Source organism: Oryctolagus cuniculus, chromosome 4, assembly GCF_964237555.1.
Source record: "Oryctolagus cuniculus chromosome 4, mOryCun1.1, whole genome shotgun sequence".
NCBI classification, from domain to species: domain Eukaryota; kingdom Metazoa; phylum Chordata; class Mammalia; order Lagomorpha; family Leporidae; genus Oryctolagus; species Oryctolagus cuniculus.
In genome coordinates this window covers 111184411-111208989 of record NC_091435.1, presented here as the reverse complement: position 1 = coordinate 111208989, position 24579 = coordinate 111184411, and the positions used below count along the sequence as shown (strand labels likewise).

The window sequence follows — 24579 nt, the reverse complement described above, 5'->3', positions numbered from 1 at the left end:
AGATTGGGATAAATGGAAAAGAGTTAACTGTTTTTTAATGATGAAAAACCCAACTGAAAGGCAAAGGGCAATGTGTACAAAAATGAATGAGAAATTTGCTGAGAATGGAGAAAATAAAGGAAGAAATGCTTGAGCACATGTTTTAGAAATGTATTGCTGTGTGACCCACTAATGTCATAGGCTAATCTCAGATCAGTAAAGGACAATTTTTTCTATGGAACAGTAAGTTTTATTTACATATATAATAGTTATTGATTGTATCTGTAGCCAGATGTCTGGTAGAGGAAGTTGTTCCACCTCCTTCCAGTTCCCAAGAGGCTATTAACTTTATACTGACGCAAACTAATATTTAGACACAATTCCCTAGCTCCTACCAAAAAATGTAGTTATCTCCCTAGTTAAATAAAGTTAGTATTTTTAAAAACATTTCAACAGGCAAGATATAATCAACGGAGTCCTAAGCACTTAGCTTAGCATTTATTATCTGACAGCCAATAATTGATGACATAAAACAGTTTCTCATTAAAACTATTAAAGTGACAACTTGATTATATGAAATGATATGTCCAAAGGCACCATGAATCACGTAACCTCATGGCTCACAAGTTAGCTTACCCATGGCTTTATCAGAAAATAACTATCTCTACAAACATAACTTATGATGGGAAAGTTTGCAGATTTGATAGTTTTCTATATTTATTCACCTGATAATCTTGCAAAATCTCCAAATCATGGTCATTTAAGGAAAAAATAAATATTCATATTTTATGTTTATCTCATTTCATGCATCATATTCAGCAGTCATGAGTATGAAATTAATTTGTGATTTTTACCAAAAATATTATAAAAATATATGTTTAATATTTCCCCTAATAATTGTCTCATAATATAAATATAAATCATATTACTGAAAAATCTGTGATTCAAAGGAATGGAATTATTTCTAAAGTACTGCAATGACAGTTGCTATGTTGTTGTAGAAGGAAACAGTCTAATTTAAAGCCTTGATTTAGCCCTCTAAGTTGGTAGACTAATTGGCCATGACTGCATCAAGAAACATGTTAAGCTTCAAGCAGCTAACAACACAGCTACTGCTTATTAAGTCACACTGTTCCCTAAAAAAGATGGAAACCACGAGGCATGATACTTAGCACAGACCTCTGCCATGAAAGACAGAGGAAGAACCCTGGAAATTCAGGCCAAATAGCAGAATAATCAAAAAATCACCCCCATGGAAGGTGTTGGGCACAGAGATTAAGATACAGTTTAGGGGCCTGTGCAGTGTCTTAGTGGGTAAAACCGTCACCTGCAGTGCCGGCATCCCATAAGGGCGCCGGTTCAAGTCCCAGCTGCTCCACTTCCAACCCAGCTCTCTACTATGGCCTGGAAAAGCAGTGGAAGATGGCCCAAGTCCTTGGGCCCCTGCACCCATATAGGAGACCCAGAAGAAGCTCCTAGCTCCTGGCTCCTGGCTTCAGATGGGCACAGCTCTGGCTGCTGCAGCCAATTGGGGAATGAACCAGAGGACAGAAGATCTCTCTCTCTCTCTGCTCTGCTTCTCTGTAACTCTGCCTTTTAAATAAATAAACAAAAATCTTAAAAAAAAAAAAAAAAAGATACAGTTTGGGACATCCAATCGCAAGTCAGAGTGCCCGAGATTGGTGTCCCAGCTCTGCTTCTGACTGAGAGGCAGCAGATCCCTACCCCCACGCAGGAGACCCAGACTCAGTTCTGAGATTCTAGTTTCAGTGCAGCCCAGCCCCAAGTTGTTTCAGGTATTAGGCCAATCAGTAGATGGACGATCCTGCTCTCTCTCCTTCCATTCAATCAGTAGATGGAAAAATCACTCTCTCTCTCTCTCCCCCCCTCCCTCCCTCCTTACCTCTACCACCCACCTTTCAAATTAATTATTTTTTTAAAAAAGAACCACTCCATTTATATACTTACTGCACAAATTTGCCTTAGTCTTTCTCTCCATAAATAAATACTTTTATACTCTTTAAATAAATAAACTAAATCCTTAAAAGTCTATCAGAATGATAAAATTCACAGTTTGTCATGTATTCCACAAAAGAGTGGAATCTCTAGTAAAGAAATACTAGCATCAGATAAAGAAAAAACAGGAAGTGCTAAAATGTTCCAACTAAAATTAATTTATATATAACTATATGGTAGATTTTGAAATCAGAAATATATCTCAAGATTTTCCCCATGCCTTAGAAATTCCCATAATTTTGAGTGAATAAAAGAAGTAAAAGTAGGTGCCTAGAGGAAATTTTGGAATATAAATTATTTCCATTAACCAATGTTTTATTTGGGGGTGAAAATTAAATAAGTAGCATTCTTTGTATCCTAAATGTCTTTCCCAATTAAAAAAAAATAAAGCTATTCCCTACTATCAGTAACTGAAACTAACTGTACCTGTAACTACTGATGTACAGTTGACAAAGTAAGAGCCAATGCTAAAACATCCACTTATTAGTTAGATATGAGTTTTTAAACAACTAGCCCTACTTTTCCAAATACCCAGAACCACTGTCTGCAGTGGGACACGTGAATGAGTAATTCCAATGCCAGCCTGTGTCTACCCTTCAGTTCAGGTTTACTCTTCAGAAGGCTTCATCAATAGCCTCTTCAGTGTGCTGACACAGCCTCCCCAGACAACGTTTGCGCTCAGTGACTATTTCCAAGTTCTTTTAACAACACGCTCCCAGGTGTCCAGAAAATTCCACACCAAGGTGCAATTACATGGAACAAGTCAGATTTATCAAATAAAATGGCTGCATACACTTTTTGGGGGGTGCTTTCTAAAGGCCCAATGATGACTGAAAGGATTATACAGCTTCACAAAGCAGGGGAATGCACTGCTGAAGCCTTATCATTTAATGGAAAAGAGCTCAGAGCTCCATGTCTTACAGCAACTTACAACGTGATTCTTTTTAATGCTACATTACTTTAGGCAAAAATATAACCAGGAAACTTACCCAAGTTCTCTGATCAGGCAGTTGGAACTGGGAGCAAAATTGAGACAAAAACAAAAAAATTATTTCTGTGTAGGTATCTTTATTACAATCTAACCTTTGAGAAATTAACATTTATTAATTTAGTGTATTTTGCTTATCCTGTATCTTTGAGAAAATGTTTGGAAATGATAATTAAATAGCTTTTATAATACTGCTATGTTTCCTCTATTTGCCTAAATTAAATCTTAGAATCAAAGTTATAAACTAGATTGTACTTTTTCCTAAGAAAGATAAATGCTCTGTACTACTATCAAATCTTAAAGCAAAGTTGACACTTCCTTTCCATTGATTACTCACTATAAAACTATATCCCCAAAATTTTAAAACTCAAAAATTAAGCAACTCTCTGCCAGTAAATTCAATCTTCTACACTTTTATATTTAATAATAAATAAAATATTCATCAAAAAGTAAATCATTGAATAACGAAAAGGAATACTTGGGAATTCACTACTTGATTTGTTAGGATGCGACCGAGACCATTAGGTAGATCCCTTAAAAACATTAATTAAAATAAATAAAAAGGCCTAGTTATGGAAATTTTTGACGATTCACTGGCAAAAATATTGCCGGTTTAGCAGCTCTTCCAGGAAACACTAAAGTTATATCCCCAATGATACCATTTTGTTCAGTTAGAGGAGTTAGTAAGGAAGAAACCTAGTTCCTAAAGGATGAAGGCTCCATCACAGAAGAAATCTAACAATGGGAAATACTTGAAAGTAAAACAAGATGAATGGCCAAAAACTTAAGTGATTTTCACAGCAATGTATAAATACTTTGAGAAAGACTAACTGGGCCTGGCACTGTGGCATAGTAAGCTAAGCGTCTGCCTTCTGTGCCAGCATCCCATATGGGCACCTGTTTGAGTCCTGGTTGCTTGTCTTCCGATCCAGCTCTCTGCTAATTGCCTGGGAAAGTAGAGGATGGCCAAGTCCTTGGGCCCATACACCCAGGTGGGAGACCGAGAAGAAGCTCCTGGCTCCAGGCTTTGGAGCAGCCTAGCTCCAGCCACTGCAGCCATTTGGGGAGTGAACCAGCCTATGAAAGACCTCTCTTTCTATCTCTGCCTCTCTCTGTCTATAGCTCTGCCTCTCATATAAATAAATAAAATCTTAAAAAGAAAGGACTGACTTAGTTGTAACAAGGCAGTCAAGAAGAAATACGTAAAAGGAAAAATATATAAATGAATAAATAAAGGGCAGAAATGTAAGCAAAGGAGAATCTTTGTTGAAGATGTACACAAACATTCGAAAATAAAACTAAAATGTGTAAACGACCAACAATGATATTTAACGACCAACAGTGATATTTAAATTATAGGAAAAATCAAACCAAAGAATAATAGCCAGTTTCACAACAGTATAGTTTCCAAATGATTTCCATGGTGGTTCACATGAGCTACCAGTGTGAATGCCAAGTGCCCATGGTAGAAATCAATGAAGTAGGCATTCCAAAGATCACAGACCACCACTCCCTCCATCTTAACTGTCTGTAGACACCACCTCTTTCACAAAATTATCATTTAAACTAAAACACCAAAAATAATTTTTGACTGCATGTCCAGGGAGAGCCACTACAATGCCGATTTCTCTCTAATGTTAAACTAACTTATTTATAAGTTAAAATGGAAGGCTGAAAAGCCCTCCAGTGGCCTGACAGAGCAAACACACCTCTTTAAAAAGTGGTGGCCACAGGCCAGCGCCGCAGCTCAATAGGCTAATCCTCCGCCTTGCGGCGCCGGCACACCGGGTTCTAGTCCCGGTTGGGGCACCAGATTCTGTCCTGGTTGCCCCTCTTCCAGGCCAGCTCTCTGCCGTGGCCAGGGAGTGCAGTGGAGGATGGCCCAAGTGCTTGGGCCCTGCACCCCATGGGAGACCAGGAGAAGCACCTGGCTCCTGCCTTCAGATCAGTGCGGTGTGCCGGCCACAGTGCGCTGGCCGTGGCAGCCATTGGAGGGTGAACCAACAGCAAAGAAAGACCTTTTTCTCTGTCTCTCTCTCTCACTGTCCACTCTGCCTGTCAAAAAAAAAAAAAAAAAAAAAAGACTTTAAATGAGAAAAACCCAAGCTTCTCCTGCTTGTATCCCAGCTTACACACGAAGACAACTGTAATGATAATATATTTCTGTAGTACTTGGGAATTAGCCTCTTCTCTAAGCACCCTGAGTAACTCTTGATTCCCTGGCCTCTTCTTTAATGATAGCCCTACTATTTAGCCAATAAAACAGTTCCCAGTTGGTACAGCAAAGGCCTCCAAAATCCTGCTCCAGCATAGCAGGAATCCATTCTGATTATCTGGTATTTGGGTCAGATCAAGAGTTAGATAAGTTAGATATTTGAATTATCACTCTTGGGTCCTGCTCTAACAGCAACATGCAGCAACAGATGGTACCTTCCACTCTGCAGTGGGAAGAAGTCACCCCCTGCACTGGGTTCCCTCAGGCACATCTGTGAAATAGAAGGAAGGATCACAGTGCACCATGCACTGGGCACAAGCACCATCTCTCGTGATCCTCCATTAACTCTGGGAATACTAAAATAGAACATGTCTTCTCTCATAGCGTTTTATTAAAAATGTTGAGATACCATATTAAAATCAGCTTTATATATATATATATATATATATATATATATATATATATGGTGAACGGCAGACAAAACTGCCCATATAATCGACCAGCAAACACACCTTGATTAGCTAGAAATCTTTTAATTTCAGAGTGGGTAGGGATCTTACACCCACTTCTAATTTTACAAACAAGAAAACCAAGAGCCTAGTAGACTGTTTGCTAAAAAACACTGAACTCTAGTCTTGTTTTTTTCTCAATTGTATCATACACTCATAACAACACCAGCATACTTTATTAAAGTGCTGGTTCAAGTCTAAGCTGCTCTGCTCCAATCTCGCTCTCTGCTAATGTGCCTGGGAAAGCAGCAAAAGATGGCCCACCTGCTTAGGCCCCTGCCTTCCACCTGGGAGACCTGAATGGAGTTTGGGCTATTGGCTTTGGCCTGGCCCAGCACTGGCCATTGTGGGAATGAACCAAAAAATGTAAGATCTCTCTCTCTCTCTCTCTCTCTTTCTCTCTCTCACATACACATTCTCCTCATTCCCTAACATTTTGCCCTTCCAATAAATTAAATATTTTTAAAGAATATGACAATAATGTGATTATAATTAAATGTACATGAATATTATATCATCACAAGTATTTCTTTAGCATAAGAAAGGAAGTTATCAAGAGAGATGTACAGGGGATGAGGATGGGGAGAGGGGACACAGAGAGAGGTTGGCTAACGTATACCAAAACACAGTCAGATGAAGCAGGTTCTGATGTTCCCCAGCACAGTGGGGCAACACCAGTTCACAATAATGTATTATGTACTACGTACAGCACTGGACGAGAGAAGTTAAAAGGCTTTAAACATGAACAAAAGGAAATGGAATCACCAGCTGATCTGATCAGTTTATGCTGTACACATCTGTTGTAATATACATATTCCATAAAAATACACAAGTACGACATATTAATCAAAAACTTAAACTATAAGAGATGCACTTTATATAACACCATGTGACACAAAATGCACATTATATTCAGGTTAATCACCCCAGGAAACCTTGCAAGTGTTAATTAGAACAGCATGAACATAAGATATAAGGCCCTGATAAACATTTGTTGTTCTAGAACTTTCTTGTTTTCTGTAATTATGTAAACGGTATCCTTCCTTATGCTTTTTATATAAAATTAATACCACTAATATGTTTCTAAACCCTTAATATTAAAGCATGTATTTTCTCAGTTAGATATGAAGTGGGAATTTTTGAACAATAACAGATTTTTCCAGCTAACACAGGAGATTGCATTGCATTTCAACTCATACTCTTTGCTTATGGCTTTGGGAATGTACTTGAAAAAAGTAGACACAAGGTAACAGAGAGGCAAATAAAATTTTAAATCATATCCCAAGATGAATAATTTAATTATCCCATAACTTTCCAAAAGATTGTATACCAGTTGTTTTGGAGGATCATCTTTTGGGGGTTGAACATATCAGATCAGAACAAATTATGGTTTTCGATCATTTTCTTAAGAGTTTTGCTATCCAGACCAGAGCTTGTATCTTTTAAAATAAAATAAAAAATAAAGAAAGAAACTTAATTCAAGAATGTATTTATTTGTTCTTTCAATACAACTCTGCAGACGATGATTGATAATGGAAACCAGGATTTTTTTTAAAATCACTAAATGAGTAGGGACATAGAGATGAACCAATTAGATAATACTCCTTTGTATTTGTATTTTCCTCGCAATAAGAAACTGTATATATTTTGATAAATAGACACAACTCTGTTCAGCAAATAGCTCTGTGTATTGTGAATTCTTGTGCAATTACAGATCTTTGCTGGAATGCCCAGTGGTCTCTAGATAAATTCCTTCACCCTCTATGGTAACAACTTGTCAGGTAGACTCATTTCCTGTTTTTATCTAAGCACTAAAAGAACAAGAATGACCTTTATGAGTTTGAGAGGAGTCACAGTATGATCCATATCTTAGTGTCAGCAACCTTTAAACACAAAAGACAATTTCAATGTTTATTTTTCTTAACTAAGTTCTGCTCATTCCAAAATGCACTTGGGCTTAAGTAGTTAGTAGCAGACAATAATTTAACACCAAAATCATGTTATTCTTACACGTATGTGAATTGCTTTTTCTTTAAAGAGCTTGGGTTTTAATTCTGCTAGAATTTCCTGTGTTCTTCCACAGCAGCGTCATAGGAAATCCTAGTGTTCTCAAGATTTCTTTCATTTCATTGCACCTGCTTTTCAGGATCAACAAGTTAGTTTACAAGCTTGAAATCTCAAGTTCAAAATACTCACTTGTGGGTGAAACAAGAATCCTGGAGAAGGTCTCAAGTATTTCTCTTTTAAAGCTTCAAGTGGGTCAGTTAGTTTTCTTTTCTCTACTCTGAAAGGTTAAAATTAGATTTTGGAGATGAATTAGTCTTACATATCAATCACTACATAATTACTGACATTTAAAGTAGCTAACAATAAAGCAAATGGTAGGTTTCTGGGAAGCACACTAATAAAAATAGAAGGATGCCTGTTCAGTTCATGAAGGATACTCATGGCACTTCTAAGTGCTCCTATTTATAATGGAAAAATTCCACCGAATGACTAGTAATGACAATGAGGAAATATGAAGAATGAGGAGTTAGTGAATTAGAGTCATTTGTCACAAATTCAGTACCTTTCCATTTGAAATGGAGAAAAGAGGAGGCCTTGGCAATTCTGAAGTCTTGAGAACAGAACTAATTTTAAACATGAAAAGCTATTTTTTTAACAAGAAGTTATCCCCCCCAAAAAAATTCATTTGTTTCTTCTATTTTTTCCCTTAATAGCAAGGGAGTTCCAAACATCCTATATGCCCTACTAGCCACACACACACACACACACACACACACACACACGTTCATATATACACACACAAACATGTACACATACACATTCTTTAGGTACCACCTGGTGATAAACTGAGCAGGTTAGAAGAGGATGATAAGGACTTTTTAAAGATAGGGAGAGACATGGGAGTATAAAATGTACCTATCCCTGTTGCTTCAGAAATATTTGCCACTCTATTTTGTATTAAGCACATAAGGAAAATGATATCATGAGTTACACTAAAGTATTTCTTCTACCAACTGCTGGTATTTTTCCTTTAAAAACTACTGAATGAGTATACCTGAAAAAATATAATTTAAATGAATAAAGATAGTTTCCACTTCGTAAAATTTTAAGTATGTCATGTTTTGTATATCCTATTTCACTTATTGAAGTAGGTGATATTGTATCCATTTTTTGGGTGGAGATAAAAGTTTAGGACAGGGGAAAGTGAGATTTCAGCCAGGTCCTGAAACTATAATTGGGATTTAGTCCGTTCATGATTTTGGTAAAATGACAGGCTTAGGACCTTAATCAAAACTGAAACATCAGAGAGAAGTTGGAGATGAAAGGAAGTAAGAGGAAGGTTAGGAGGTGACAGAGATGAGTCCAACGTACACATGGAGGAACTGGAAGCTGGTTTTGATTGAAAGGGTCTAAGAAGTTAAGAGAAATTATCTTCACAAAGGACTGAGAGATGCGTCATGCGGCTGGAAATATGACCTTACTGGAAATGTGTAACCTATAATCTACATGTATAATCCAAAAGGTATGTGTTTCCTTCTCCAGTACTGGGACTGCCATAGGATTTAAGATATAATCATAGGGAAAAGTCCCAAATATGGTCAAGATAGCACCCAGATATTTTTGTACTGTCTTATTATATTCCCTGTGTCATATTCAAATCAGAGTAACCCTGGTGGTGTTCCTTTATTTATGTGTTGTAGATGATATAAGCAGAAATAAGGACTTTTAGGGCCGGCACTGTCAGTAGGCTAAGCCTCTGCTTACAGCACTGACTTCCCTTATGGGCACCAGTTCTTGGCCCTTCTGCTCCTCTTCCGATCCAGCTCTCTGCTGTGGTCTGGGATAGCAGTAGAGATGGCCCAAGTCCTTGGCACCCTGCACCCATGTGGAAGACCCGGAAGAAGCTCCTGGCTTCAGATGGGCCCAGCTCCGGCCATTACAGCCATTTGGGGAGTGAACCACCAAATGGAAGACCTTGCTCCCGGTCTCTCCCTCTCTCTCTCTCTCTAATTCTACCTCTCAAATTTTTTTAAAAGGCTTTTACGTGAAAAGAATTTGCAGGTCTAGTGCCAATTAGATAAAAGGAATTTCATCAACAATGTCGAATGGATGAACAGCACAAAATCTTTTCTCCATAGAAAAGAATCAAGAAAAAATTTGAAAATACTCTCATTTTAAGTAAATTCAATAAAAATTACCTACAGATTCATTGAAGCTATGACTGTGTACAAGATTTGAATAAGATAGTAAGTGCAAAAAATGCTTATATTTTAAATGTTATAAATTCTTGTTTATATTTATTTTAAAAACTACTGAATGAGTATACTAGATATATTATTTATGTTATATTTATGTTATTAAATTGCTATTTATATCAATTAAAGAAAACTAAATTTTAAAAGCTAAATCACAGGCAGTCATTTGACCTAAGACACCAGTTAAGACTCCCATGCCCCATATCAAATTGCCTGCATTCAATTCCCAGCATGGACTTCAGATTCCAACTTCTTGCCAGTCTAGACTCTGGGAGGCGGCAGATGATAGCTCAGGTAGTTAGACATTGTCAATCATATGAGAGACCTGGACTGAGTACCTGGATCCCAGCTTTAACTTGGCTATAGCAGGCATATGTGGAGTGAACCAGCAACTGTAACTCTCTCTCTCTCTCTCTGTGTGTGTGTGTGTGTGTGTGTGTGTGTGAGAGAGAGAGAGAGAGAGAGAAATTGAAAGAAATAAGCTAAATCACTTTGAATGGTTAAGTAACTATTGCAGAATACTGCCTAAGAGGTATTTTATTAAATACGTAATTTCACCTAAAGAATTTTTGGATTCATAAACAAACCTGAATAATTAAGCCATTAAATATAGATTCTGGGCCCGGCATTGTGGCGTTGTGGGTGAACACGCCACCTGCAGTGCTGCATCCCATATGGGCTCTAGTTCAAGTCCTGGCTGCTCCACTTCTGATCTAGCTCTCTGCTAACGTGCTTGGAAAAGTAGTAGAAAATGGTCCAAGTCTTTGGGCCCCTGCACCCACATGGGAGACCTGGAAGAAGATCCAGGCTCCTGGCTTCATATGGGCCCTGCTCCGGCTGTTGTGGTCATTTGGAGAGTGAACCAATGGATGGAAGACCTCTCTCTCTCTCTCTTCCTTTCATATAAATAAATAAATCATTGTAAAAAATAGAGATTCTTTTAGGAGAACTACTCATGTTATATACAAAACAGATTTTTGTGATTAACATTACATTTACTTAGAGCTCTTAAGAAATCTATTGAGAAACAGAACAGATGCAAAGGATGTGTTGATGGGTTAACACAGAGTAGACTCTTGCATATAAAGGTACCCATACATGTTTGCATTAATCCTCCAGGAGTATCATTCTTCTGCCACTTGACAAATCACTTCAAATACAACTTTTACATATTTTCCACTCCAAAAAAACAATGTTTAAAAATAAATTTATTGTCATGGGAAAGAAATTCTGTTGGCTTATTCCAAACTCAGAGATATCCAAAAATGAGTCGAAACCTACAGAGCCAATTTTCTGAATTAAAAAAAAAAAAAAACAGATTTCACTAGATCAAACAACTTGACTCTCTCATAATAATAATAATAATAAAAAACCTTTTGGGGAAGATGGGAGTTTGTAGTGTTAAAACCACCTTTCGTATCTGCACTCACATTTCATCATCTCCTACTGGCCCTTACCTGTAAATAGGGTCCATAAAGAAAGGAGTGGGCCTGGCATGTTGCAAGGAACCATCTGAAGCTGGTCTTGATTCAACATTGTTGCCTTTCTTTTCCCCAAACACATGGTTTTTCCGAGGCTCAGTTAGCTTCGTCCCACTGGCTCTACTCCTACTGCCCATACTTAGATCCAGGGGCTGGTCTTGGCTTGTGGCAGGCGTGGCTGGAGGCTTGGAAGGGACTGGAGTCAAGGGCTTCTCATCCTTTCGTTTAGTGGTGAGATCAAAGGGGGACTCAGAGCTGCCCTTCTGCAGTTTCTTTACTTCATTTGGTGATTGGGGTTCCATTTTCAAAGGTAACGATCTCAAGTCTCTATCAGGAAATGGGTACATTGATTGAGAGAATGCTGGAAAAAATGGGAGGGGAAACATGGAAGGGTAAGGTAAAGCTCCAACTTTTTTGTCTTGCAGCCCCACCAGTCCTGTTGAACCAAAGTATTTTTCAGCAATAGAAGCAATAGCCTTTATAGAATCATTCACAGCTCCTGACACCGCAGTTTGCTCCTCTAAAGATGGTGAGAAAATGGAATGATTGCTGTATTCTTTCTTATTATTTATTGAAGCCAGATTCTGCAGAGGGCTTACTTTGTCTTTGAACATTTTACCATTTTCTTTAAATTTTTCTTTATCACTTTCAATGTCACTTTCCAGATCAGAGCCCGAGGTGGTTTCCAGGTCACTGCCACTTGGTGTACTGACATCATCAAGGTCACTACTCTCTGACTGGTCACTGATTTTCTCAAGGGGCCTCTCTTCAGAGGACCTCTCGGCCTGGAGCTCCACTGGCTTATTGTCCCCTACAGGTGGGTGTTTAGAGAGTGCCTTCAAAATATCCTGTGTAGCTGGCAGTATCTGAGGATGTGTCATGAGGGGACTTTGACTTTTGTTTGTCTGTTCAGTACTTGATAGTCCTTTAACAGGAGAACTAGCAGGTATCAAAGGAGGCCTGTGGTACAAGCCGGAAGGAAACAGACCAGGGAAGCTAAAAGAAAATCCAGGAGCTGTTGGAAAGGTAAGACCAGCAGGATGCCTATTGGCGCCAAAATAGTCAGCAAGGCCCGGGTTGGCATGACTCATATTAACCATGGACGTTTTATCCATAGCTGGGGTTCCAGGAAGTGAAATGCCTTGGCCAAAAAATCCACCTGCCGCAAAATGGTTCTTGCCCTCACAAAACCTCCTGTGTTTATTTAAGGAAGACGTAGTGCTGAACATTTGTCCACAGTCTTTGCACTTGATTTGGGTTCTGCAATCAGCATGCATGCGCTTATGTCGACAAAGGTTTGAAAACTGAGTATAGGATTTATGGCAGACCTCACCTGTGTGCAAACAACAAAAAAGAATCTCAGGCTTTATGGCAATTGCTTCTGAATTTAGCAAGTATCACAATTGGTTTACCCCAAATTTCAATTAAGAAGCCAGGAAAAGATATCGGGGGTACAATCTGGATGCTCCAAACACAGAAAACCCCCATTTTACTAGATTCCAAAGCAAGGCATCCAACCTGACAAATGTCTCCAGGCAGCACAAATATTCCATATATATATATATATATATTTAAAGATTTTGTCATTCCCCCACTGCACAATATTTTGCATAATATTTGTGTATTTAAATCTTTCCGAAAAAGTCAAATTCCAGCATGCACTGACTCCCCACCCAATAATGACACTAATAGAATCTTTAAAAAAAATCACAAGTCTTAAGATATATTAGGTATGAAGCATAAAAGGAACCCTTTTAATTTTAGACAAGTTAAAGAATTCTACATCGTAGGACCCAAGACAAAATAGAACGGCCTTTCCCTCATCCAGAAATTTCACTTTAATACCTCTCCCCTTGAAGAGAATATCTGTGCCTGCTCTACTGTTATTTAATTAGCATTATATCATACACTCTCATCATTCACACATCAAAGCCACATAACAATGCACATTGTGTATTCTGAGACTTTTTTTAACAATCATTTTCATGATTTGAGAAAGACTGACATAATTTACAATGGCTCTATTTTAAGCCTGCAAAGGAAACTAAATTGAATGTAGCCCATCCTGCATTGCTGGTTCCCATGAACTATGATCACGTCCTCTGACTTCCCCTCACACCAGTGGCTGTGCTAATCTTCCTGCATTTATGAAACCCCCGTTCCTGGGAAACATGTCCACTGTTGTCCTATCTTCACCCGTTATCTCAGGCCTTGACTTCTATGTGTGACAGCCAACTGTGGTAAGCAGGGGAGAGGGCTGGGAGTGCTCCAATCCAGCAAGGACGACGCAGCAGTGGGTACGGCTGTGAAATAGCCCCCTTTGCCAGGAATTTACCAAGAAAGTGGAATGTCTTTCTTCTTCATGGATGTGTCATCAGATCTAAGCATATTTTAAGACCAAACTTTGCAACCCCGAAGGATTCCCTTGCTAAGAAAGAATCCCACTCACTTCACAGGTCAGCAGGCTTATGATATCTGTTTCAAAGTATCGTATTTTATTTTATTTTCCTTTGCTGTAAATGAGCTAATCGTCCATGTGAGTTTACTTTAATGTTTCTGTGCATGTTTAATACATGCAGAAACAACATATACTCTGTTGGCCATTCCTGAAACACATTTATTTTAAGAAATTAAATGGAAGACAAAATGCCCTGTGTATTGTGGCACACGATGACTGCCTGGAAGTGCAGAATGGTTGAGCTCCTGAGTCAAAGCGTTAATAATCAGAACATAAACACCATGCAAAAGAGATTTTATAGACCTTCCTCAAGAAAAACGCACCAAGAAAACGCATGCAAACAGGAACTAACAATTGATTTCTTATCTATTTCTTTTACTGCTAAAGTTAAATTATGTTGCTATATACATCAAGGGTGCTTGGTTATTTTAAAGGAGCCTTCTTAAAAAGATGATTCTTAACCCTTTAGAGGTTGTCTCATGCATTTTAATAGGAAAAGATGATGTGATTTCTTCTTTAATCATTCTTCCAGAATATACTGGCCAGGGTTCTGTTTTAAAAGTTTGTACTACTTAACCTACACTATAACTATGCATACTATTTAAATTCTTTGATACACTAATTAAAATCGCATGATGCAGAGGGAAAACACCACGACTTTTGCTAGACACACTATACTAATTCCACTATGAATTATAACCAAAAAAAGAGTAAATAAAAGATTATTGGGATTACAAAAATGCGCTCATTAAGAAAGCAACATCTCTTCCCTGGGCATTGGAAAGGTATCTAGGATATGTCTTCGTGGGCTTTCAACCAAAGCATTAAGTATTTGAAAGGGCTACAACTTTTGCAAGGCAATATGGCTCTATACTCTTGTTTCTTGGAGTTGCCTGGCTTTAAGAAAACCAAGCACTTTTTCTGTGCTGGAGAAACAGATGCTGCATTTGACTTCCCCGGCTCTATCCTTTGTTACACGGATGAGTGGCTTTTGTGTCTGGTCACAAGAACACAGAATCTGGGATGTTTCCTTAGGCAGAGCACTTGAAGGGCTGGCCTGGTACACCACAAACCGCCAGGCCTCCAGGTAAACTGGTTCCAATGCTGTTGAAGTCTACACTCTATTGTAATTCTCTCAGTAATAAGGAATTAGCCAGCAGTTAATGTTGCATTTTTCTGCTTATTAAACAAATTAAGAGGTATTTTGAATCTATTCAGTCTATTAGAGCATGTGGTTTCTATTTGCGAGGCTGGAGGTTTCTGTAAAGGCAGTGAGTGATTACCTTCGCACGGGTGACTTTGGGCTCGGCTTGGGGGCACACTGTAATAAGAGACAGTTGCCATAAACACACCAGTGGGGGTAAAGCGTGGTGTGTGGCCTTCTGGTGCGAAACAGATACCAGCTCTAGGTGAACCTCCTCCACACCAACTCCTGATCCTCAAACTCTTTTGTTCTGAAATGACACGGCTATTATTCATAATTACTCCACGGGTCTCTGTCAGATTTTGTATTTGAAGAATGCCATCTGCTATTTAAATTTGCCAATAATTACTGAAAACATATTCATGGGAAATATGTTATGCAATCTGATTGGAAAGGGATACCCTATGGCGCTTTAAATTGAAACATTTGACTTTAACACAATTAAAATTCCAGATCCCAGAACCTCAGATGACAGGGGCTCATGTTTTCTGACATTTATTTTAAACAATACAGAAAGCATTAAATGAGTAATCAGCATTGTGGTCTATTCTACTCCTTTTCTCATCAAAACATAATAAAACTTACTAAAATTTATTTCTGAGAAATCAGAAACAAATGAACTACTTGATACTGTATGCCTGCAGCATTTTCATGGACATATTTAGGACATTACCACGTAGACTCAGGAATCCTTTTTTGAGACAAGAAGTCTAAAATTCCTATTGTATACTTTACTTCCTGTGACTTTCAACAGAGCTTTCCCAAGGGAGATTAGAGCACCCTTTTATTTATCTACCAGTCCTCTCACTCCACCCAGGGACTAGAAGAACAGGCAAGCAAAACAAGACTCCTAGTGTAAGCTGAGAAAAGAAAGAACAACTCTTTTGGTGCTTGGAAGCACAAAAAAAGGCTGTGTCCAGGGCAAAGAAGTAGAGAGTGAGTCTCTGGCATCTCGCTGTTGGCACTGAAATTAAGTTTCCCCCTTAAGGTCCTGTAGTAGTGTCTCATATACCTCCTACAAACCATCAGGTATTTGTTAGAAAAACTGTTTTTCAAGAGGTTCCCAAATGATAGGTTTGGCCAAGTGCTGAACAGGCTTCAACCAATTCTATGTGTATCTGGATCCAAAATCAGTCTTGAAGTTTGCAGCACAACTCAATGAGTCACTGTATTTATACGTCCAGCCGAGCAATGGATCAAAAGCAGCCCAGCGCTGTTGCCCAGATGGACTAAAATCTACCGATTTTCCAGTGCAACAAACACAGAGCACAGGAGTGAGTGGACGGAGGCAAAGCAAATGAAGACTGAGTTTTACTTTATTTGAAGTATGGTACTAAAGTGCTCTGTACAGAGGTGTGCTAAGTAACTGGTCAGATTGCATGTCCCCCGCATGCACACTGCCTGTAAATTTGCTTTAGCGCAGTGAGTAAGAGAAGCAGCGTGTCCACCATCAAAGGGAAAATGTTCTGCTTTTCAAGTAACAGAACTACTGATCCGCAGCCCGTGACCAGTGACGATGGGTAGATTAAAGAGCATTTTATTCACCCTCTCTCCGCACACAAACACGCACACACCAAGTCAGACGGCTACTTGCCAGGTGGGATTCTTCCAGCTCTTTCTGATCCAGAACAGGTTTTTAATCACTTCATCGCGTTTATCACTTCATCTTGCTATTTGCCATTTTACGAAGCCAGGAACATTTACAGTGTGAGACAAATCTGGTTGTCTCTATTAAACCCTACAACCCAGCAAGCTTTCCTTTCATTCTTTAATGACTTCTCTTTTCTCTCCCTGTTATTTATTTCATCTAAAGAAAAACACCCCAGAGATCATGAACAAAAATACCACAGATCTGGGTATCGAAGATTTTTTTTCTTTTGGTCCTAGAAAATAGCCCTACTGCACGGACCAAAAATACCAAATACCGGCGAGTCCCCTAATGGCCACGTGCGGCCATTCTGATGGTCGCAGTTCTTGTGGAGGGAAGACAGATGCGGGAAGGAGGGCTGGAGCGTTAAGCACTTACAGATGAACGGCTTCACACTGCTGTGGATGTGCTTGTGTTGTTTGAGGCCTGACGACGTGGCAAAGGTTTTGCCACACTCCGGGCACGCGTGGGCCCGGGCGCCGACATGCTGGGAGCGAATGTGCCGCTGCAGGTTGCTAGGGTCCGTGAAAACCTGCTAGGAAATGAGTACTGATTAATCAGGAAACTTCACCCAAGACCCAGGAAAGGAGGCCAGGGTGATGCAGAAGGAATTCTGTGCACCCGTTTGTTGTTCCCAAAGAGCAAGTGAGAGTCCTGTCTCCAAAGTATTCTCCCATCCCAGCAAGAATTATAAAGTATTCAGCTCATGGGAAAAAAATAAAATAAAATAAAAAATAAAATAAAGTATTCAGCTCTATCTTCTTAGCATGGAGTATCCACTGCTATCAGTTGAACACGAATAGAATGAATGGTGCTTTAGGCCATGTTCAAGGTCTCTTTGATTCCACTTAAGAGTGTGCATCAGTATTGCTGCAAATATAGTTTTGTAAAATTTTGTTTTATACTGTTGTGAAACTGATTACTCCCACTAAACTAGGGTCTTTTTGCTTTTTAATTGTTAAGCTTCTTATTCAGTGAAGTTTGAAGCCTATTTGATGTAGTTTTAAAATATGTTATCTCAAAAACTAAAAAAAAAAAAAAACAAAAAAAAAAACAAACAAACAGAAAGAAAGGGGGAAGGAAAGAGAGAGAGGGGGAGGAAGGGAATACCAATATGTTGTAAAAATTGTATCTACAAATCACCTTGAATGTTAAAAACTAATTAAAAATCAAAATGTGAACAAAAAGAATGCCTGGAGAGGAATAACAAAACCACAGCCACGCTATGATTACAACTGGCATGTTTCTTCTACTCTTTAAAGAAAGATATATTATACACAAAAGTTGGGAGATTTTTAAACTAAAATACTTCAAAGATATCTGAACAGTTTCCCAAACTCTGTGTTACAGTAAGTTACCAGCAAGCTAAAGTTATTTCTTTGGCCACTGTACTGAAAAAAATGAAAGAAAAGAAAAGAGAAGGGGAGGGAAGGAGAGGGGAGAGGAGGGGAGAGGAAGAGAGAGGAGGGGAAAAGAAAGGAGAGGAGAGGAAAGGAGAGAAAAGAGGAGGGGAGGGGAGGGGAGGGGAGGGCAGGGGAGGGGAGTCAACCAACATATCCAAGAGCAAAATACACTAAAACCTAATTTCCAATGCTACCATTTCAATCGACATAAGAAAAGGCACTCAGCTGCTACAAAAAGTTTTTGACGATAGAAAGCAACTTTAATGATACCTGCACATCTTTGAGTTCAATTAAGAAACACCGAAATCAAAGATGTGAATTACTCTTGCTGTAGTTCACAGTTCTGGTCCAAGTAGGATACATGCGTTCCACCCTTATTTTATGTCAGTACTGGCTACTCAGACAGAGGATCGAAACTTTTTAATTAGAACCATATCGTGATTTATTGTGAGGACTTAGGTGGAAAAATCTGCAAATGCAGGAGTCTCCCATTCTTTCTCAGTAGGCATTCAGAAACTGTACGTGACTTCCTCACACACTGCTATTAAAAGAAATCAGTAATGTGCATTGGATAAAATTTTCATTCCCCGTAAGGCTATAAAACAACCCCATGCTGGCAAGTCAGTAGCGGAACCAGGAATTTACCAAGGATGTCTGACACCTAGTTCTGGAACTCGCCATTAAGCCTCACTTCCTCCCTTACAAAAATAAAAGGATACCCACTAAGTGTTTTTATACACTCTACTAATGCCTTTTAGCATACAACACTCAGGCTACTTTTCTCAAGATATTTATAGTTTCCCCTCTCAAGGCTTGTTTTTATATATCGTAACAAGTGATGGATTAAGAAAGAGCAAGATGACAGAGAGAGGCCAAGCAGCCTGCAAATTCACTGTACCTTGGCACAGTTTTCACATTCATAGTGCTTTCCACTGTCATGTGACATCTGGTGGCGAATTAAATTGGACTTCCAGTTAAATGCCTTGGGACACTGATCACACTTGTATTCTCTCTCTTCTGTATGTGACAACATGTGTTTCTCCAGGCTGTTAAGAGAACAACTGATTTTAATAAGACACAGTGACAACAGATAGATCCAATTTTAAAAAAAATAATTTTATTACTAACCCAACCGGTAATTATGGAAATAAGGAGTAAGAGTTGAGATGAGAAGGAGGAAAGAGAAGAAACAGGCTTGTGATGGACAAAACTACATTTTAGGTTTCCTAAACTGCATCTCCCACTAATGTAGAAATGTACTGCTGTTGTTAGAAAATAAATCTGGGACAGCTAGCAGGGATTATCTGTCAAGCTAGGAGCATGGTAAACAACATGCCATTTCTCCAGTTCTAGATTCCTTACACAATTCTAAAACAGCACATAGTGATAACACCCACTTAATTCAAATGCTCAAACAGAAAATGTTAAAAAAAAATGCTAAGAACATGCAGGTAGGTATACTGTTTAATGTACATAACCTCTAAATTCATAAAAGGTACTGTTGTTTGTATAAGTGTCACCCATGTGAAAATGATCTACAAGCTAATTGTTCAACAAGCAGCTTCCCAATTTGCCCCTTGGATGGATGGATGGATGGATGGACAGACAGTTGCAAGGATATGCATGTATATGTATATACACATATATATGCACACACACTAATAAAGATGGGTGTGTAGAATGATAAATATAATGCATGAATTAAGGAGAAGAGTGTATAATATTTCAAGCAGATACATTATTAAGGCCTCTAAAAATAAGGCAGGTTTAGAAATTTCTCAAAAGGATAGTCTTAAAGCTTAGAACAATTTTTCCTTCTCAGATTTTCCCCCCTTTCTGAAATATGCATGAATATAATGAAAAACAAATATTACAGATAATGGATTACGGTGATAATCAAAAGAAATCTGATTTTTTGCTGATTAAATGCACAGACATGAAACATAACAGGATACTACCCCCAAGTACACAAGGAACCTGTGCCCCCAAGTCAAGTAACCAGGATTTCTCCTTGGAGAAAGAGCCTATTTAAATCTGATGCACAAAATATATGAGTTTTGAACACCCTGCATTGAAAAAAATGAGAAAGTTATAGATCATGTAAAAAAAATTAGGGTGCCAACTCAAACAGACCCAAAGTGGGTAAGCTAAACACCAATGAGAGTAAGTCTTTTAACAACAAAGATATTCAAAACACACAAACAGAACCTCACCGGTCACTCTCACAGTATAGATGCTGGGAAGCCAGATCATTATTTGAAAACCGGTAAATAAAAGGAGACAAGGCAGTGCACATGCCCTGCTTTGCCAATATGAACTGAACTTTGGGGTAACCAGACAGACAAGAAAGGACAGTTTCTCTACACAGAATTAATATGAACAATAAATGATGAAAGAAAGATAGGACTAGAATATGTTCAGTTTGCAGCCCCTGAAGGATTAAGGAGCACAGGAAGTCCACTATGTGTCTCCTGATGCAAACAAACGACATTATCAGTGAAATGTTCTTATGAAAACATTGAGCATAAATCCTAACTAGGCTTGGGATATAACTATGAGTTTATAGGAAATAGAGGGAATGAAGGTGTTAAACAACTGCAAGGGGATACAAACAGGAGAATCCAGACTGGAGGAAATGCTATGGGAAAGATAATTCAGTTTCTTCTATCATCTTCTATAAATATATTGTAATGAGAGAGAGAGAGAGATGCCTGGGGGAAATCTTCAGATAAAAATAGACAAAAGGGGCTTGTTGACCTATTGCTATGTATGGACTTTATATGGGTCTTAATTCAAACCAAAAACTCAAAAGTCACGAGATAGTTGGGGAAACTTGAACTTTGACTGAATATTTGATAATGTTAAGGAATTATGATTTTTGAAAGTGTGGTGTTGACCTTACGTTGTAAGAGTCCTTGCTTTCTACAGACACATACTGAACCATTTATAAATAAAATGATATAATGTCCAAAATTTGGTTCAAATAATCCAAAACAGGTACAGCTGAGACAAGATTGACCTTGTGTGATAATTACTGATGCTATACATATGGGCTTTTGTTTTTAACTTCTCTCTAGCTTTGTGTGTAGTTGAAACTTTCCATAACAAAAAGTTATCTTAAAAAAAAACTACTAAATATGTAAGTTCTGGTTTTCTCCACGCTTTCTTTATCTGTGAGATAAAGGCTAAATTTGAAAATCAATTAAGAACTTTGTGTGCCTAGAATATGTTACCATTGTGGCTGTGCGGACTAGGAGAGTGGGAGTCTGGGTAAGAAAATGAAGTAGCCAGTCTCATATCTCAGTAAATTAGAAGTGCCTTTCCCCCACTTTTTCTCTAACCCAGCTTCCTCCCTACAGCTCTGTTCATATTGGCACATGAACTTATTTTTCCTGCCCATGAGTCAGTCGAGTTGGAAGCACTATTCTATTTGAGCACAAGTGGTGATATCTCCATGAACACAAGGTACCAGGAGAGTACAGGTGTGTGTAGTCATAAGAGAGGCCCTATCTTCATCTGTTATATGTAATCCTCTGTTTGTTACAGAAGTTGAAATGTTAATAAAAGAGTTAAGAGAAAGATACCAGCAACTGCAGTTGAGGGGCATCCTCCAAAATCAGAGCACAGACTGTAATTCTCACTGTCCAACCCTGACAACCCAAGAAAGCAAGACGTTCCACGAAATATATTCCAATGTGCCATATGTCAAATCATAAACTCTGAAATCTAGAGGCAAAAGATCGGCTTCTGTTCAGTCTTGCTTTTTTCCAATAACTGCAAGGGTATGGTTTAGCTTTAGGAGTGTATTTTGAGTGCACGTCAATGGGAGGAGTGAGAAGAACAAAGCAAGGGAAATTTTCCCTTCTTTGCTTCCCATAGTCTATCAGAAGATCCACATTGTTCCACGGCATCACAGCTGTCAGTGAGTCAGTGTTAAAAAGAAAAAAAGTAATAAAGTTGCTCTCACAAAAGCAAATGTGTATTGCTTTCATAATCAGAAACAATTCAATCCATCGTTAGTGAGACTTTTCCACTTTTCACAGAATTTAACCTCAATTTATAGAGTTTTGCTCAGCACGCTGAGCTCTTTTCATCTCTTGCATACATCAGTCTTCACTGATTTCTTGTTCTCTTTTACATTCTTTTTTCAAGATTTTACATAGAAGATACAGAACAGAATATATTGTGTCAAGAAATGAATTTTCATTTGTTTAAAATATAAAGTAATGTTACAGTATTCAATAGAGTGGAAAGTGTTCAGGGAATGTATGTTAAACATGTGGCTAAACTATACATATATATATATATATATATATATATAATTCATAACCAAAAACATGACCTGAGGACTGACTGACATCCAGATGCCTATGAGATGCTTCATCCATCTAACTGGGCCACCATTAAGTACATTTTGAGAGTTAACCCAGTGCCAGATAATTGGGTTTCTTTACTGTTTTCCACTGACTATCTGACTGAATCAACTACACTGACAGTTGGTTTCAGCAACAGGCTGTGTTGACTCGAGCTTAAGCATAATTTTCCAAGGAGGCAGATTAAGCTTTCTCCACCTACAACGTGCTGCTCAACAATACTAGGAGGAAGTCAGAATTACATTTTAGTGTTTAGTCTGTCAATGTTTGCTTTATAATGCTGTCCATTATTTATGATAATATAATTAAAGGAAATATACTGAATTTTTAATGCCAGAGATATCGCTTTACAGTGTAAATACTTTTCTGACTCTTGGCATGTATTAGTTTCATTTTGCTTGTTAATCTGGGCATGATAATATTAAGGGGACATGCTGTTACTTTTTTTTTTATTAGAAATCCATGTATTACCAAGCATATATAATAGACTTATTCAGTTTGCAGGTTTATAGTAAGTAGCAGAGATGAGTCTTAAGAGTGCTTGGAAAGCCCTCTTATCCCCCAAAATGTTTTCTAATAACTAAATTAGACCTGAATTTTCAAAGCCAGAGATTCATTCTTTCATTTCAGTCTCTTTAAGGAAGGGATTATATGTGATGCCTGTTCGGTTATTTGCACCTTAAAGTAAATGACCATGATATGAAATCCTTTCTTAAAGAGGATGTAGGCAATCAGTCGAGTGAAAAGGAGAGCGAGAAGGAGCCACCAAGGAAGGAATGGAAACCGAATGGTTAAGTGGATGAGGTGGAGTGTCAAAGATAAACTTTGAGTAATTCTCATTCTTGATATACTACCATTCCCATTTAAATACAATGTTGCTATGTTCTCTTCAAATTCTGATTACAAGTTCCAAGGATCATTTCTAGATTAAAAATTGAAATAGTAAATTCAATTATTAAAACTGTTTGTAGACCAAGGCAAAAACCATTAGGTAGAAACAAGCAAACAAAAAACCTATTCACTATTTGTGTAGTTTTCTGAACCTAAAGACCATTTTGTATCATAACTATTAACATGATTTTTAAAGGGAGGTTATAGGATTCTCTTTAACAGAAATTTTTTAAATGTTCTCAAATTAGAGTCAAAGGGCTATAAAAGGTTAATACATAACTGAGATACAATTTTGATTTTTTTAAAAAAATAAGTACCTAAGGATTATTCCCTTTAGATTATTACATTCATTTTTTTTTCCTTTTAAGAAATTCAACAATTTAGGAACTAGAATATGGATTTCTTATTTTTTCATAGATGTGCAGTTTACACAGTTGAAATTAAACCTATGAGCTACACTGCTCAATCAAAATATCACCTGATAGGGCAGGTAATTGGTGCAGGGATAAAGATCTCCACTTGGGACACCTACATCCATTATCAGAGTGCCTGGGATTGAGTCCTGCCTCCACTGCTACTAATGCACACCCTGAGCGACAGCAGGTGATGGCTCAAGTGCTTGGGTCTTTGCCACCCACGTGGAGAGTTACATTGAGTTCCAGGCTCCTGACTTCAGACTGGCCCAGCTCTGTGTGTGGTGGGCATTTGAGGAATGAACCAGAGGATGAAGATCTCTCTGTCTGTTTCTGTCTCTCCGCCTTTCGAATAAAATGAAAATAAATATAATTTTTAAAGATCATCTGTCAATTTGTGAGTATCATATCTACTCTTTTTTCATCATCTAAATGTTCCTAGAGATTGCTTTACTGTTTCTTGGCATACAAGTACTAAATCCATCATTTCCATTCCACATTCTTGTTGTTTTCTCAGTTATGATTTACTGGAAAGATAAGCCTTCAGTTCCCAATAACATTATCCACATAATACTATAGCATATTATTTTCTATCTTACATCAAATTTTGCTGTAAATATTTTACAGATGAGAACTTCCAGGGAACAATGGTTTCTGAATATGCCAGTAGCACATTTGTCTGGCTCATCACAGTTTCAAATTTCCCAGCCACATAGATTTTCAACATTCAGCACACCAT

The 24579-nt window shown here is 38.1% G+C and overlaps 1 protein-coding gene across 36 annotated transcripts in view; it reads right to left on the bottom strand.

The window, feature by feature from the left end:
* The window catches only part of MECOM (MDS1 and EVI1 complex locus), a 597402-nt gene that overhangs the window by 21130 nt on the left and 551693 nt on the right, over positions 1–24579 (bottom strand). For 8 of the 36 annotated variants that reach the window (XM_070072544.1, XM_017346904.3, XM_070072548.1 and 5 more), the window contains 5 exons: positions 19062–19209; positions 17139–17295; positions 11427–12783; positions 7904–7991; positions 2985–3011 (listed from right to left, as the gene is read on the bottom strand). In XM_070072544.1, the coding sequence (XP_069928645.1) occupies positions 2985–3011; positions 7904–7991; positions 11427–12783; positions 17139–17295; positions 19062–19209 (1777 nt within the window). The remainder of the gene's footprint in view (positions 1–2984; positions 3012–7903; positions 7992–11426; positions 12784–17138; positions 17296–19061; positions 19210–24579) is intronic. The other 28 variants (XM_070072547.1, XM_070072552.1, XM_070072551.1 and 25 more) reach the window with 7 other exon arrangements.